The sequence below is a fragment of the Strix aluco genome, chromosome 31, assembly GCF_031877795.1.
Source record: "Strix aluco isolate bStrAlu1 chromosome 31, bStrAlu1.hap1, whole genome shotgun sequence".
Classification (NCBI taxonomy): Eukaryota; Metazoa; Chordata; class Aves; order Strigiformes; family Strigidae; genus Strix; species Strix aluco.
In genome coordinates this window covers 819,683-837,423 of record NC_133961.1, presented here as the reverse complement: position 1 = coordinate 837,423, position 17,741 = coordinate 819,683, and the positions used below count along the sequence as shown (strand labels likewise).

Below are 17,741 nucleotides of genomic sequence, written 5' to 3'. Positions count from 1 at the left end.
CAGCAGCCAGAGAACAAGAAAATTTTGTTTTAGAATAACTGTTTATTGAAAGAGCACATACTAGTAACCACAGACCAAAAAACAAACATGAAACTAAACACCTTCAAATTATCTCTAGGTTTTCCTTTTACATAGTTAACCAATGTTTGTTTTTTTTTTTTAAACTTGAGGAAAGGAAAAAACAACAAACAAAACCCAAATGCAGGTCTCCATATTTGCAACGGGCATGGATATACACACAAACCAATCCCAGTTCAAACTTACATTTACACTGTACACCTCGGGAAGATAAGAGCATTTCAAACACCATAACGAGTCACTAGTCACACAGCTAGCCGTTTACTAGACACAAGTCTCACTCCCAAATTCCAGACACAAAATGCATTTCTCATATGCTATGCATAAACGCACGAAAAATGAGAAACCAGTAATGGCTTAGTCCAAGCCACGTCTCCTGACTCTGGAGAACTCCACTGGGGAATTTTGGCTTTATTTTTAATTTAATATCCTTCTTGTCCCTCGGGTTTTCCTGAGGTTTTCAAGCATGTGTTGTTTGGTCATTGCTTATAAAGTTCCTATGGAAAGCACAATCATTTCTTCCTGAGCAGAAATGCACCTGCCCGTTCTGCAGCGATCTCTGGAGATACCCTTAGCGTGAAGGGGCTTATCCATTTTCTCCAGGTCTTCAGCCCCTCACAAGTAACAGATCTGTGTACCAGGATCACGCCTGCCTGCAGCAGATTCAAGTCACGTGCTGCGCTATTCACAGCACTCCTCTGCAATTCCATCTCCTATTACATCACTGCTATGAAAAAGGTTTTCTTCTCCTTTCTCATCACTGTGTCTTCTACTGCACGGGTCTTAAGTTCTCAGGCAGAACTGTATGTGAAAAGCTTTACGTTTATTTAACAGCAGCTATCTGTTTGGCTCCTTCAGTGACTTCAGCCGTGATAAGCTTTCAAGGACAGCGTTATCTTTGCAATCTATATCCTTCTGTTACACTTGGCTGAAATGGGCTCAGGGTAATCAAAATTCCCGGGATATCAGGAAATGACAAAAGATAAGTGAAAAAGGACACAGACACACGTGGATCATCTGACCTTGTTTAGCCTTGGTGTTATAACCAGCTAAAGGAAAGGGAAGGGAGAAGTTAGTTGTTTTTAAAAGAACTGGCGAGTCCTCCTGAGCCCGGGTCTCCAGAACCTAAGGAACTGAGACACCACACGTTGGAGGGGAAGGGGTAGGGACTGCCAGACACCCTCAAAATACAGCAAGAAATCACACAACAACTTACAAAACTGTGCTTAAAGAAAGGCTACTCAAGTAGCAGATCCAGTCTCAATCCACTTGCAGAAATACAGCAAGTACAAAAACCACCCCAAATAAACTGACATTCAACCAATTTGTGAACCTACGGCAGAAAAGGATCAATTCATTCCAGTTCCACTCTTCATTTGTTACCTAGTCATGGCAGAAGCAATCCAGGAATGAAACGTTATCGTGAATCTGTACTTACATTACACAAAAGGGAATTGATATGGTGTTTAGAAAGAGGTGTCAGTGGACCACCATGCACTGGAGGAGCCTCCTTGACTCCATCAGCCATGGGAAGAAACTGCTCTTCACTAAAATATTCTTCTCATCTCTTCAAATTCAAACGCGAAGCAAGTGGTGAAGATGGTGGCAGAGAACTGCTGGCCACAGTATAAGCTTGCCACACATTCCCTCCAGGTTGATTTGCTTAAGTTGAAGAAAACTATTTTGGCAGTTGTATGTGTGAGTGTGTGAAGTAGCTCCTTATGCTATGCAGAAACCAATCCTCCCACCCCCTTCTTTTAAAGCTCTAAAAAAAATAGTAACTTCCCATCAGGACCAGTTGTACATTCCACTGAAGATGTGACAGTTTGCAGGCACGGCTCTACAGCATTAACAGGAAAACATCTTGCTATCTTTAGGGTACTAAGTGTGAAACAGCACTATTTTTCAAAAAGTGTAATCCATTTTATTATTTCTCAGCAGAGATGAACAACAGCAGGAGAAAAAAAAAAAATCAGATTTGGCATATACTCTGTAAAACCTTATACTGTATATAGATACCCCCTTGTATAAAAGCAATTCTGAAACTCTTGACTTGGTTACAAGGACTTAAAACCTGACTAGAGGGTTACAGTAGATCATCTGTGATGGGCAGGTGATTTTTCCTTCCATAGAGAGAGTAGCAAAGATATCAAACGTCTTCTATAAATATCAGCAAGTAAAGTGCAGTTGTGGACTACAGACTTGAAGAACACAGCCAGGACAAGACAGCATGGTCCAACTTCTTGGAAGAAAATTTATCATGTGTAAGTGTAAGCAGATACCAACCTCTTGTTTAGATATCACAGTAAAATTTTAGAGCTGTGCCCCGCCATGACACAATGCTTAAAGAGAAGACATTATGTGTTTATAACAGGTTGAGTTTCTCTTACAGAAGCCAGTACAGTCTTGCTAATTAAACTTCAGGGAAGAAACTTTGAATCGTTACCGTTGAGCCAGCTAGTCCCCACCTCCAGCATTTCACGCCTGCACTGCTTATTGCAGCAACAGATGCCAAGAGAGCACACAACAGGCACCCCACATGATGCCGCCACTAGGACAAGCATATCTATTTTGAAATATTTCTCAGTTACTTTGCAATCTGGAGTGAGGGAAATGGGATGTAGCAGATCCAACAGCAGACATTTTGTGAAAATCTGCAGCTAGAAGTAAACTGCACAGGATTCCAGCACCAGCATCTCTGAACTCAAATTGTTGCCTTAGAACCCCTCCAGGTAGCAATCATGCAGAATAATTTTATGCTGCTTCACACCCACACGTCACAATCCAACAACAGATGATGATTTATTCAGCTAATCAAAACTTGATTACTTGCATGCGATAAGAGCAACTCTCCAGACAGAAAGTGTTGTGTGCAGATGCTGCATTATTGCAGAGCCACAGGTATTTTCCTGACGTTGATAATGAACCATCTTAAACTTCTCGGCTGTTGTTCATTTATTTTGAGAGATGCCCCAGCCACATCAGACAGCACTGTAAATCCAGGCTCTCCTGATGCCTGGCGAGGCGCAGCATTTCAGCAAAGTTAAAGGCTTTTCCACTTGTCCCTGCTCTTTGAAAAACAGGTTTTAACCTCAAAATACAAAGAAGAGAAGGATCGATTTTATAATAGTGTGTAACACAAGCAGGATGGCACCAGGACACGACCCCCTTTCACCCCAAGAACTGATGTAAATCATAACCCAGTTAATGCTACCAGTTATTTAGGACCCTACAGTATTCTCAGTTCAGTTCCCAGTGGGAAAACCACCATTACCTGCAGTCATTCAGCTGTCTCAGCCCAGAAGGCAAACGCATCATTTGTTGGCTCACAGAGCTCTTCAACAGGGCTGTCTTGCACAATGACACAGAGAAGTTTCACTTCCTCGGCTTGCTTTTTCCTCTCTAGAAAAAAAGCTAGCACTTGAGTACTATTCCCAGTATAAAATCCACCCAACAGTCTACTATGCCAGAAGTTCTCCAATTCAAGACAAAACAACTATTTAATTGATCTAAAACAGGCAACTGCAGAGCATTCACAGCACCTACAAAAAGCCCTTAGGTCACTCTTAGCTTTGTGCCCTGTTTAACCAAGCACGCAGGTGAAAGAGTTGCTAGGCATAAACTGCTAATGTAAACTCAGAGAAAGTGAGCCTAGAAAGTACTCTATTTTAAAGGCAACAAGTTTAATTTTTTTTTTTTTGAAGTAGCAAAATTAGCGCCCTAGGAACATCAGAGGTTGCCTCCAACATAGTAAACTATCACCCACTCACGTGGACAATATTTACACTATAGCTTACAGTAAGAGAGAAAGGACACTGATAAAGTAAAAAAGCCAGTGGAGTCTGCTGCCACGAAGAGTAAACTGCTTCCTTTGAAAAGGGGGAAAAGAGAAAGCACTTCAGAGTTGGACTACTATGGGTCAGTGGCCTTTACTTCTTGCCAGACAGTAGGGCCTTAAAGGAATCTTTCATGGTCTAGAAGTCTATGTTTCAGCCCTTCAAAATCATCACAAAGCAGATGAGATGTCAGAAGAGAGCACCGACAAAAAAGCTTGGTTTTCAGACAGTCAGTAAAGCAGTGTCTCACTACAAGAAGTATATTAGAAGTTACTCCTCATTAAACAACCTGAGCAATAATATCATACAAAAGGACAAATTCTAAATCAGCTGGCTAATGATCCCTCACCCCATCCTGGGCTACTAGCTACCTGATCTTTTTATTGCAGTTGTGCCACTGATTCCATCCGACTGCTAAACCTGTCCGATTCCAAGCTCTCCAATTCAGCTATTTACTGAACCCCATCTAGGAGGCCATCAAGAGGATTAAGTAATTAGCACCACAAACCCTCTTGATCTCCCTGAGTAAAAAGCTATCAAACCTAAGTAGCTATTGCACTTGCCCTTACTCATGTGTGAATTTCTGTAATTGAGCTTCAAATGAAACATTCACCATGGTCACTTCATTATAAATCTTATTATAACTACTAAGTATTTGGTTGCTTAATCACGAGTGAAAACAAGAGTTAATTCCAGTTTGATATTCAAAGTTTGAGAGCCATCTGAGTATGCGACAAAGATCAGCAGCTGGCTTACAGCATCTTCCCAATTAATGCAAATGCTCATTTCATGCACTGTTTAATATTCAGCTTTGCTTAAGAATTCTGATGTTTGTCACCTACCTGCAAGAAATATTCCAGGTCAACCTGGATAAGAGGAAGCAGCAAGAAAAACAGAAGGAGGCTCAAAAGCCCTCAGGAGTAGAAGTCCCGAGGTCTTCCATGGGTATACGTACAACTACTACAACACACACAACTACTTCCATAGAGGAATTCCTAGCTTTCTGCTATGTAGTCTAGTTATTTAGAAGAAGAAAAAAGGTGTTAATTTCATTAGCCTTTTACACAAATTACTACTGGATTACAAATAAGAACAGGACTGCTAAAGATTGGGTTTGCGCAGGTTGTTTGCACAACACCTGGCAGCCTGGCATCCCAGCACATGACAACACTTACTCCATTAACATAAATACACAAAATCTACTCTGACTGCAGCTTTTCATTGCTGTGATCCTTCCAGGGTGCAAGCTCTGGCAGAATGCTTCTCTTCCTTAGTTCTGGCCCTGCTGTTAGATTTTCTCCTTCCATGTATTAACCCCCACTGCCATAAGTAGTCAATAAAAAAATAAATTACCGACTTAAAGGTTTCCTTACAGACTTGTGCTTTCTCCACAGACATTTAAAATGCACTAGATGGAGATGTAGTGCAAGGTAGGGCACCACAAAGGTAGACTGTTAGTCCCATTTATAGAGAGTTAAATTCCCAGATCATACTCTCAAAAAACCCCACACTTCCACCATTTCACATAGATTTCAGCAGGAACACAGAGTTTTAAAGTATCCAAGTTGCTATTTTAACGTGCTGCTTTTATATTTATCTCTCTGCCTTTATCTTGTTCCTTGTGCCCGTATCACCTTCCTTCGTGCTCGTGGGGGATCACAAAGCACATTAAATCAGTCAGTGTTTGACGGCTAGCTCAGTTATTTGTATCAACCATTTAGCTGTCTTTGGACACATCAATCTTGAGCAGAGGCTGGTGACCATCTCCAAAAGTGCACACAGACAATGACCCATGTTCACAGCCACCTAAGACTGCTGAGTAAGACCGGCCACGCCACGGCCATCCACACGTCCCAAAGTAGCAGATATAGATTTGGTGAACCGAAGAGGACAACCTCAGCTCTGATACTTTTGAATGGTGTTAGAACTGTAAGATAAAAATCCTCCAATGTGACAAAGTGATTTTGATGCTGGAGTTCCCTGTTTTGGTGGTGGTTGTTGTTGTTTCGTGGTTTGTTTTTTTCCAGTGACAGGTTGCTGTATCACTTACTTGCAGGTATTCATTACTCGCTTATTTATTTTTTCCAAAATGTGGTGAGCTTTGATACAACACACATTTCACAGCTATTTAGCTCATACTACTATAAGCTGTTAGCTAGCAGGAGAGAATCCAAACATCAGAAACCAGCACTGGAAGCTCCTCCAAGCTAGAAGTGCACCTGGCTAGCAGCAACAGACTGCAGCAGATGAGAGAACTTCACCTTTATACATGACGGCGCAGTTTAAAAAATTGTTGCAGGATCTTAATCCCAGGAATCTGAATTTGTCTCTTGAAAATACCACCCGACCCCCCACCATCTATAGCATTAGCCTTAGTTAACACCAGGTTTTAACTGACATTTTAAGAACCATTTTGGGGGGCCACTGATATATTAAACAATTCAAAGTTAGTAATCTTCACCGATGGGTAGGATTAGTCCTACCTGGGCTCTTGGCCCACTGCTGTATTTCTAGGAAATCTCAGCTGGTTTAGACAATCCCTTCTGAACTGGGCAGACATTTCTTATTAACAAAACGCTGCACGTAATTCTTCAGTGCACTGAGCTCTGCTTGTTGAGCCTAAAGCCTAGTATTTAAAAGGAGAGCAGCCAGAGTTATTTTGTGCCCTTTGTTCCTCTACATGAAAGCCATTCATTAGTCTGACTCTGCTGAGTGGCTAAACCCAAGCAAAATATCTTCAGCTGTAGTAATTGTACTATCATAATAAGCAGTCATTAAATAGCTTATAGAGATTGCAGAGCTCATTGTCTCTACAAGACCTTTTCCCTCTGTCTTTTAAAGTGGCTACTAGATCTGGTTACTTAGTAGTGTGGAAGTCATGAATTTGCTCTCACAACAAAGCGTAAGGGAAGGCAAGGACAAACACCTAAATTCAGAGTGTCACCACAATGATTTGGGTTGATAGTAATGACCATTTATTAGTAAATTTTGTCCATGCCTCCATTTTAATTTTAGGACTTAAAGGGAAAAGCATGGGTACATAATGTGCCTTAATAGAATTCCAGCTCGTGATCTTCCTGTAGAGCAGGCTCAAAGCTCCACATCGAGGGCAAACTCCATGAATTATTTTTTTTCTTTTTAAAGCAGCGAACAGCAACAAATCTGAAGGCCTTCCTCTGAAATCTACCCCACGTCAAAGAGGACAGGACAAGGCAGTCTGACAGTCCTCATCTGAGACTCCCAGGTGTGTGACATGGGTTTGAAGCCGGTGCAGTCCCCACTCAGTCCTCCTCCTCCTTCCTGCTCTGGGCTGCACTGGGCAGCGAAGGAGTTCTTGCACTCAAGAGCTTTTCCAATGACAGAACAACTGCCTCAGCCATGACTTTGGTTTCAGCGGGCTTTTTCTTTTTTAAATAATTTCCACCCCTCTGATGCTGTGCAGCTTTCAATGCATGCAGTTCTTCAAAAGCTACCTCTTGTGTAGAAACTGGGTGTAATTAAGTCAGTCAAAAAGCACCTGAAGTACCAGTCTGAAGATGAAAACCTAACCAACCCACCTTTGTTCACTTTCCAGACTGAAAGGTTTTAGAGCACAGGAAAAGATTCTTCACATGATCTAGGAAACCCAGGCTGCTAATTGCAGAACGTGGGTTTCATTTAGCACTCTTGTGAAAAGCCTCTTTATATCTCATCCACAACTGCGTGTAGCTGTTTGTTAACACCACTGTCCCGCAGACTCTGTTCCTCATCGTGCAGAGCAGTAAAACCTGTTGCAAGTGAACACCAGAGGGAGCAGTAAACATTTGTCTGATAGGTAGTTTTTAAATTGGACATGGAACAATAAGGTATGGGAAACCCTGGGGAAACTTAAAAATGGTTATCATGGGCTGTGTTTTCAAACTACAATATATTGCTAATCCAGTTTAACTCCCCACCAGTGCAGAGCCAACGAAGAGTAAGAGCAAGCGTGCAGATACAAACGCTTTGAATGATGCAAGTTTAGTTGTGCCACATGTCCCATCCCCTCACTCCACCTCCTGATGACACCAGAAGATTTATAAAGTCTTCTGAGACTATAAAGCATTTATACAAAATGCTGTGTGCATTTAAATAGATTGCATGGAACTGAAAATATATCCAACGTAGAAAAGATAGACACAGAATGGAACGTGAAAAAAATAGAGCATTTTTATTATATATAAACACACAGTTCAAACTCTACAGGGTAAAACCAAGAACATGGTTAAGAAACACATCAGAGAAGATGAAATTAAGGATTAATATGCCAACATATCAGTAATGAACAAGTAATTACAGCACTATCTCAAATCTTATTCTACTAACCTGCCAAAGGCAGTTAAAAATGCTTGAAAAAGCAACAGTAGAAGCATGGTTACAACCATAAAAACACAGACCAGAAAACACTCCCACCACACATCAATAAAAGCCCCGCCGCCAACACTTTTTTAAGGAATTGAACATAAAAAGAAAATTTAAGTTTTCTCAGGCCTTCATCTGCACTACAGCAGGCAGCCTACCAGATCTAAGAGTTCCTAGGGTATCTGTCACCATGACATGGCTTCAGCATGGGTTCCGAGGGCTTCAGTTCCCTGTTACAGAAACAGAAGGGGTCTTACCAGATCTGCTAGACCTCCAAATTAAACTGGTTTCTCAGATTGCCCAAATACAAGTCACAGCATTCAGGGCTGTGAGAGTTAGCCCGCTGGTGTGGGACTCCAGAAGAGCTTGGGTCACCACACCACGTTGAGTGCAACCCTGGATCGTAGACATTATAACCCAGCAGTTCTGACTGCAGGGGGTTCCCTGCAAGCACAAGTGTCTCAGGCAAGAGATGAAGCTGCCCTGTAGCAGAAGCCTGCTGGTGGGTGGCTTCAGTACCTGCCTGGGGAATGCTAGTTAAAATTGACCACTCTCATGCAGCACTTCATTTAATGAAGACACTCCCCCCATGGAGAATAAAGACTGACTTTTACTCATAAAGACTCTGTCTGAAGGACAATCGGAGCAAGGTCTGATGATGATGGATTGCTGGTGATGAAGTTTTTACTATCGCAGTTCCAGATGTTCCTACAGAGGCCAGCTCTTGCTAGCCAGTGCAGAAGTGTGTTGGCAGCACACTCCTACAAGCACGGATGATGCCCTGTTGCTCAGACCTCTACACACTCCAATCACACAGCATTGACTCAAAAACCTCCTTCACCTTTACGTTTGCATTGAATGAGCAACAGCGGCAACTGGAAATAAAAACACGTGCGAGACAGAAGTTCCTAACGTGAGAACACACCGCCCCGAGGCTATCCTCGCACAGGGCCTTTTTTCTAGCCCACAGTCGACACTCTTTAGCCCTTACAGCTAGTCACTGTATTCACTGTGTGCCACTATTCGCTCATAGCTGAACACACAAACTTGGCATGTAAGAAATGGCTCTCAGAAGAGCGATGAAGGAAAATCTAGACTTTTGGGTATTTGGTACGTCTCTAATTCTGGCTGCTGTCATGCCAGGCACTTAGCAGGGATGATGTGCCATGCTCTGAATCTGTACCATCTGCTGCTCGTTAGCTGACAAAGGGAGCAACATGCCATCTCTCCACTAGCTGTTGCTCATTAGCTGACAAAAGCCATTTTCAGTGTTCACATTGTTCTTTCTGTAATAATCTAATACAAAGATGTACAAAGAGCAAAGAAAAGAGGAAACAGATGACAGAGTAAATTAGGAGCTTGACTAAGAACATTAGTGTACTCTTAAATCTCAAGGAGAGAATCCTTTCAACAGCAGGATAGAGGTCTTGGCCCCAAAGGAACATGTCAGCAGGTAGGTATAAAGCTAATCCATTTAACTCAAAATGTTTTGAAACGTGCAAGCACACATTTCTAGGCTCCTTCCATTCAGATTCTTTATTTTGTGCCATTTTGGATCTTCTGTGTCTGGTAACAGAGAACAGTGGCTGACAGCGTGCAGCTCCCGCCTCGACCAGTGCAGGCATTATGCCTGGTATGCAACCAGAGCAGGATTTAGGAGCTACACAATCAACACCTATAGGGCTCCACAGGGAAGTCCTGTTGGTAAAGATTCTTCATTTGTCAAGAGGAACCTCAGCTTCTGTTATAAATCATCTAGACAGCTAAAAAAGCAGTAGTAGTAGTTAAAAGCCCACTAACATTTAAAAGAAACCTGTATGACAGAGACTGGACTACGCAGGCTGATGAGCAATCCAACAGAAGAGAACCAGCAGAGTCAGGGGGAATGAACTACAAAAGGGTTCTCCATTTTGGGAGATGCACTGATGATACCTGATTACTCAAACTATACAGTACTGGAAATACTGAGAAAACATTTACACTGCTACGGTCAATTCATTATTTTCAAGCTCAATTAGTGGCTTGGAGAAAAAGCCAAAGAGATACTGAGCTTCAAGGAGAAGCAGTTCTTATTTATGTCAGTAAGAAGTCATTGTCTCAGCTTATTCCCTCCCTCTTATGCCTTTTCTCAACCCTCCTCCCCACATAAAACTGGGTAAAATTTTTCTGTCATCACATCGCCCTGACAGAAGGCAAAAGTATGAGAAATGTTCTGTGCACTGAACAGCAGAGACAGCTGGCATGGGAAGTGTTAAACCGATCACGGTCAGGGCCCAGAGGAAGCAAGGAAGATGACAGATGGTATGGATTCTGGCAAGTGTGGAAGATGAAGAAAAAGCCCACAAGCAAAGTGACATGGTTAACAGAGATGGTCCTGCAAAGCAGGAGACAGAAAAGGGACGAAAGGACAGAGGAAAGGGGTAAGACATGAATGGACAAGGTGCTGATGATTCTGCTTTGCATCTTACGTCCTCCCGCCCAGACCAGCACTTCGCACTTGCTGGCTGCAGAAAATGAGAATCAGACCATGAGTTGTAAGTTTTCCTGTATGAAGGGGGACAGACAGGATGAGATGCTATAGCGATGGAATTGATAAAATATTGCTGGACATTCACATTCAACCATAAGGCAATCCAAAGGAGAGGGGAAGACTTTGCACGTAACCACACACGTCTGCATGAAACTTCCTCAGTGGGCATGCCAGAACACAGCATCCTTGTCTTCACAATACACAGTACCACATGAATCCTGTAACCAAACTCCTGTTCCCACACAAACACTTTAAAGCAAGGTAAAGCTTTTCAATGGGAACTAGTTAGTCAATGAGGAATCACAGACAAAGCAGCTTAAAGCACAGCTCGGAGTAGTAATACACTGGGAGCTCAGCCATCTCATGCTGCTCCTATGGCTTTGTCTTCACTACCAACAGCTCAGCTAACACAAAGCAGCATCACAGAAGAAAACAAAGGACTCCAATTTTGCTGCAAGGTAAGTTTTAGTAAGTATAGCCCTGTTCTGCTAAGAGGAAGGTAACAAAACCTAGCCTAAAGCAATTAAAAAAATAAAAGTTTTATACATAAAATGATTAAAAAAATTATAAAGTTTTATACTTGTATCTATACACACACACACTCTCCAACCCCTGTGATGCTAGAATGACACTTTCAAGCACGGCTGTCCTCCCTGGAGTTGCCTGACACAAGTAACAACACACACTGGTACAACGACACAACCAGAGGTGATGCCCACACACATTTTGAATGTCAACTGTTCTTACTTTTCAGCTGCTGTTTCCGCAGTGAAGAACAACAATTCCTGGGCTCCTACATTCCCCTCTCACACTCACCAAGGCCAGAGGATCTGAATGTTAATCGCACTGCACATCTTTAAAAATTGTTTGATTCAGCTTCTATCTCATCACTGGAAACTGATCATGTACTAGGAAAAATAATTTTCCCAGTGGGTATATTCAAACCCGGGAACAGGCGCCCACTGGGGCTGTGGACTCTCCATCCTTGGAATGTACAAAACTTGACCAGGCAAGGCCCTGAGCAACCCTGATCCAAGTTAGTCCTGCTCTGAACAGGCAGCTGGACCAAATGACCTGCTGAGTCCTCTCCAGCCTAAAGTAACCTAGGAGCCTATCTTTACAGACTGACACAAGCTGGAGGGGGGAGACCTTCTCAGACAAGACATTAGGGCTGTCTTTCAACAGCTTAACTCTGAGCTAGGAACTCCTCTAACAGCAGATTCAGGCTGTATAAGCCCATCCAAATTTTGACTATTTTTCTGATGTAAAAGACTGGTCGGTAACACTAACAGTACACTGTAAGAATAGGACCATTTTCAAAATTCATCAAAAGAGCAAAGCAAACTTTTTTAGCTATACACACTGTATGCATATACAAGTGACAGAATTGTCCCTCTGAAGCTATCAGCAGGGCTAGGTGCTTAGCAGGACTCAGAAGGGGATGTTTCCTGGGTTAGAAGGATCATCTATCCTTGAGACAGTAAGCCAACTTCCTCAATTCAGACATAAGCCAACAACTAACAACGCAAAACCTTCCCAGCCTCCTTACTAATGCTGTAATTCTCTCTCCCAGTGATGCCTGTCCCACTCCGTGTCTCCGTGTCTCTGCACTGACTGTAGCCACACAGGCATATTCAGCATCCCCCACGCCATGGCTGGGTCATTAGACACGCTTCTCATGGCAGCACACACAGAGTTAAAAGCTGCCTACTAAAATGGAGGGGATGGTGATGCAGAGCAGGCAGCTCGAAGCTCTCTGGATGCATTACAGAACCTTGTTTGCATGAATAATAATTTTTTGTTTGGAGATTCAAATGAGCACTATCTCCATTCTGTGTTGGTTTATCTGACCTGTTAACAGCAGGCCAGCACAGGATATGAATCCTCGCTGTCCCTGGTGTCTCTTTTCCATGCTAATTTTACATTTATGAAGGTGATCAGTTAGCAGATAGATGTATGGGAAGAAGAAAGAACAGTCTAATTATCTCTACTAATTTGGTCAGGATCAAAAGGATGCTCATCCAGAAAACTGTCAGTCAAAGGGGCTGGAAGGATTTAAATAAAAACACCCAGCAAAGGACAATTCTGCAGAAACTTAAATTCACAGCTGCAGCATAGCCCAGGTCAGTGAGGTTTGAGTCTCTCACGACAGTTCATGGAAGTTGTTCTTGTCATTTTGCAGCTATTTATATTTTATTATCAGTTACTATGTTCATTACTGTCTGAAATTCACGAGATCCAACTGATTTTGGTAAGGAAATTTTTGAACAGAGTCACAAAGTGTATTTTCCTGTTATTGATTCATGGGCAAATACCCAGCCCAGTCTTCATTAAGTAAATCTTCATTAAGGTTACTGAAAAATCTTCATTAAGATTTTCTAATTGTACCACGTGAAACAAAATTCATGCAAGGCAGAGGATGACAACATTCTTAGAGACAGAAAATCTCCCAGTTTATATCCTATAAATGCAGAGAAGTGCCATCATTCAGCTTGTTTTAAGAAGCAGAAAGAGCACACCAAAAGTCATGCTAGCAGCACATTCAGGAGCCAGGCAAGGAGGAACCTGAGAGTCCCACAGCTGTTGTCATCAGGAACATCTCACCGAAAGGTACAGGTTGAACTTCGGACATTTTTTATTCTTGCCAAAGTTCCCACTAACACAGATGCTGCTAGGGTTTAACCAGACACGCATGACTATGATCAGTCCTTACAACGGGTCCATCCTTTCCTGAGATGTTAAAATCTAAGGAAGAAAAAAAAAAATTAACCTGCCTTCAACACTGCAAGACAAGCCTGATGCTTTATAAAGACTGCAAAGCATCAGATATCTATACTTTTAATGCCTTAGAAAGGAAGAAAAGCTCACTGGCTTGAAGCAGAACAACGTACGGAGATTTCTACAGCACACTAAAGTCCCTTTATTTTAAAAGGAATGGATAACCGGGGTTGAAGAGGCATCAAGTTAAAAAAAGCAAGAGCATGTAACAAAACATGGTATTTCTAGTCAGTTAATTTGGACAAAGCTTTTCTTTCTTCCTTTCGTTCCATAAGGGAAGCTAATGATGTCTTGGAAGTGTCCTGGGAAAGGTAAGCTAATTTGGTTTAAGTTTAACGAAAACCTCCATGAAGTATATATGTAAAGGCGCAACATTTGTTAGATGGAAAGCAGTAACTTCTCAGGAATTTCTCAGTTCTAGAATTTGAGAGTTTTTTCACTCCCAACTGGATTTCAAATCATAGTGTTATGCTGCAGTGTAACCCTGCTGTGTGGGTAAAACATGTAGGATAGAAAGTTTCATGCTTAACTAATGGCTGAATAACATTAACTAAAGCTTAATTAATGCGAAGAAAAAGATGAAATCACAGAGGAGAACCAGATCAGACTTTTTGTAGCTCTCTAGAACTGGGACTTCTGTAGGGAGGATTAAAACATGTAAACATTAGTAGCCAATTCGTTTGGTCTATTTTCCAGAAAGTTAATATTAAGTTTCAAAGGGTTGAGAATTACATTTTGACAGGAGAGAACGAAAACAGCAGGATACAGTCAACAATTCTGAAATGAAAGGGACTAGTCTTGATGTAGTGGAGGTCAACTCATAGTACCAGGCCAGCGTGCTGAAGCAGTATATGCAGGGTCCCTAAAAAGCAGAGCACCACCCTTCCACTGACAGAGTAAGTCAAGTCTGTCTCAAGTTATCCATCCATGAACGGGGGTTTAGGTACCTGCTACCAAGTGCTGTACTAAAACTGGACAATTTGAAGAACATTAAAGATCTGAAATAGCAAGACAAGCTGTACGTTTTTTCTAACAATAGCTAAATTAAGAAACTGGCTGTAACTTTGTTACTTCCCTAAAACACACCACAGAACACACCAGTAACACCACCTAGCCAAGCCCTGTGATATTAAGCATGTTAAGGTCACAGCAGGGGTCACTTACGGCATTCCTTCTCGTCACTGTCATCGAAGCAGTCCGGCAGCCCGTCGCACTGCCAGGCCCCTGGGATACACCGCCCATTACTGCACATGAAGTTCCCAGGAATGTTGCATTCGTTTGTGAAGTTATTCCCAGGCAACAGTTGGCTCTCTGCGACAAACAAAAAAGAGGAAAGTTCACAGGGGATTTTAAAAAAGGCAGCAAAAGCAGGCACCGAGCAAGCTGTTTACCAGTAATTGAACGAAGAGGAGATAAATGGATCTTGACGCTGGTTATTTTGTCACTATCCTACCAGCATCCTGAGCATGGTACTTGGCAGAGCTTTCTTCTTCCTAAATTATCATTTCACCTGTTCTCCATTCACACTCCCCATTCTACAGATTTCTTTCTTGCCATTTTCTTTCTAGGAACATACATGCAGCCTTCTATGTATCCTAAGGTCAAAGCAAAGTTTGTTTTAAAAAAAATTTAAAAAAATCTCTCCTTCACAGGGTCGGTCTAAACACAAGTAAAATAAATGAGACCAAAGAACTCCGCTCCTACTCCCATGCTTTTGTCAGATCAGTACTTAGCTTGTAGAGTATTTTGGTTTTGTTGTTGTTACCCAAGGGCTAGGAACTAGGTGACACATTGACTAATTCATACTAGGTTTTCAATTAAGTTTTAAATATAGTGCTGCTGATCAAAGTTATAATTGAGCTTCTTGGTGTTAATATAGTCCCCTGGCATGTATCTGTCCACAGGCTAGTAAGGCAGTTAGCACACTAAGAGCCTGCCAAGTGGAGCAGGATACTGGAGATCAAGAGAACAGTACAAGAGGGAAACCTAGAGATTTGCCTTCCAGGTTAAACACAGCTCTAGTCAGTCATTTTAATCTACTGAGTTTCCCACTTTGTGCATTGTTTTTGGATGCAGATGTCACAGAAACACAAACGTCAGTGAAGGAAGATAATGACACTCAATGGCTTTAATAAGCACCAAAATGGCACGTCGTGTTGTCGAGCTGGGGGGAAGCTGCAAGACAGGCAGCAGATGACAGAAAGAATATCCTTCCCCTCATCTTCCTCTGTCATGTTCCAGACTAGTCCCAGGCAACACGCACTTGACCAGGCAAAACCAGAAACACAAACCTTTCCACGTAAGGGTGGAGGTGTCACAAAAATACGCCCCCCACCTGCCCACATATCTTCATGGTTCAAAACCAGGAAGAACAAATTAAGCTGATGCGCAGCTTAATCATTTACCTATTTTGAGGATAATCGCATGCTTTTTGGAACCCAGGGGAGTGGCAGGCAGCTCCCTCCGTTGCCCACCTTACACCAGCTCGCTTGCTGCTCCAGTTGGAGCCCAACTCCTTCCCCTCTGTGGGAAGGCCCGAGCTCCAGGGGCGTGGAGAAGCACAGGACGGCGAGGGCCCCACTCTGCAGCGTGGCACGGGGCACAGAGCTGCCAGGATCAGCCAGTTCAGGGAAGACCCTTTCCTAGCTCATTTCTGCAGTCCCAGGGAGGAACCTGCTCCATACATGTTCTCCATCTTTGGAGAACTCAGCTGCCAAAACAACGAGCCTCTAAGCATGAGGCTTTCCAGAAACTCCTGAATCAGCCCAGCGCAGATGATTCCCTTCCTCCCTTGCAATATAGCAAAATGCTCCATCCCTGACAGGCAAAACTGCTAAGTTTTACATCCCTGTTTCAAATGACACATGATAGGAATGCTTCAGGGAAGTATTTTTTTTATGCCTGTGTTTGCCCCAAACAATGCATTTCCTCTCAAATGTCATTTCTTGCAAACAGCTGACTCTGCTGGGGATGTTTTAAGAATCTGCCAGCACAGAGCAGATACCTTAATGGCAATTTGCCCTGAGCTGTTAAAAGAAAATGTAGTTCAGAAAAAGGTGGAAATAAGGTCTTCTGACGCAGATGTGGCAGTCTCAGCCACTGGCCACACACCCAGAGCCACCTGTAACTCTGCTGCTGTAGCCTCTTAAAGAACAAAAATGACAGCCAGCAAAAAGCAAGCCCAGGCTTCGGAGCTGACAATTTGAGGCTTTTTGCTTTTAGCAGTTTCATTCAAACCTCAGTTTGATTCCCTGCATCGCTGCTCTTCTGATCAAGAAAGAACGGGTTTGCTCCCTACACTGTGATGGGAAAAGGCTACAACCTAGAGCACACCGGCAGACGCTGAGCTCCAGCCCGCTCAGGCAGGGCCTTCACTGCTCCCAGCAGCTCCCGGGGAAACGCTGCACCCAGCTCTGCTTGGTGCCCAGCTCCCTAAATCTGAATCAGCAATGGGAGCAGTTTGTCCTTGGCTAGTCCTGCCATGAAACACCCAACAGCTACGGTGTTGTCAATAACCAGCCCCAGGCTGGTGCAGCATCACTGCTGAGTTCTACAGCTCTATGTTCAACCACCAAAGGGTTTTTTGTTGTTGGCTTGGGGGGGTTTTTTTACCCTTTTTTTTTTTTCCTCCTTAAACTAGCAATTGAACACATTCGGATTAGTCTTCTATCATTGACCTGTACCTGGTAAGTAATCACCAAACCAAATCACCACTCTCAAACAGCTACAGTGGGTGAAACCGTCACTGTTACACAACCTCCTATTAGCAAACAACTCCCGGTGCACTAATAACACCTCTGCCTGCAACTGGAGAAAATCTACCACAGTATTACAAAACTATGGCATGCTGTCACCAGATCGAGATATGAAAGAGATGAGACACCCGGGTATTCTTTGCAATGTTCTATATATTCAGTGCAAACATTCTATTCCATGCACAGGCAATATGCCACGTTCTCAAGTTTGCTATAAAGCATCCAAGAGCTTCAACAGCAGAATCTAACTCCCTTTTTCCACACTCCCCCCCAAAAATAGCTTTCAGGTCAGTATGGTACCACTGGAAGACATTCCTGGTAGTTGTCATAACTTTTATTAGAGAAAATTTACAAGTTTTCAAATATTACAAAACTGAAATGTCC

The 17,741-nt window shown here is 42.7% G+C and overlaps 1 protein-coding gene across 4 annotated transcripts in view; it reads right to left on the bottom strand.

The window, feature by feature from the left end:
- Positions 1-17,741, bottom strand: part of LDLRAD3 (low density lipoprotein receptor class A domain containing 3) — a 117,684-nt gene that overhangs the window by 65,024 nt on the left and 34,919 nt on the right. For all 4 annotated transcript variants that reach the window (XM_074809804.1, XM_074809805.1, XM_074809807.1 and 1 more), the window contains exon 2: positions 14,767-14,913. In XM_074809804.1, coding sequence (XP_074665905.1) covers positions 14,767-14,913 — 147 coding nt within the window. The remainder of the gene's footprint in view (positions 1-14,766; positions 14,914-17,741) is intronic.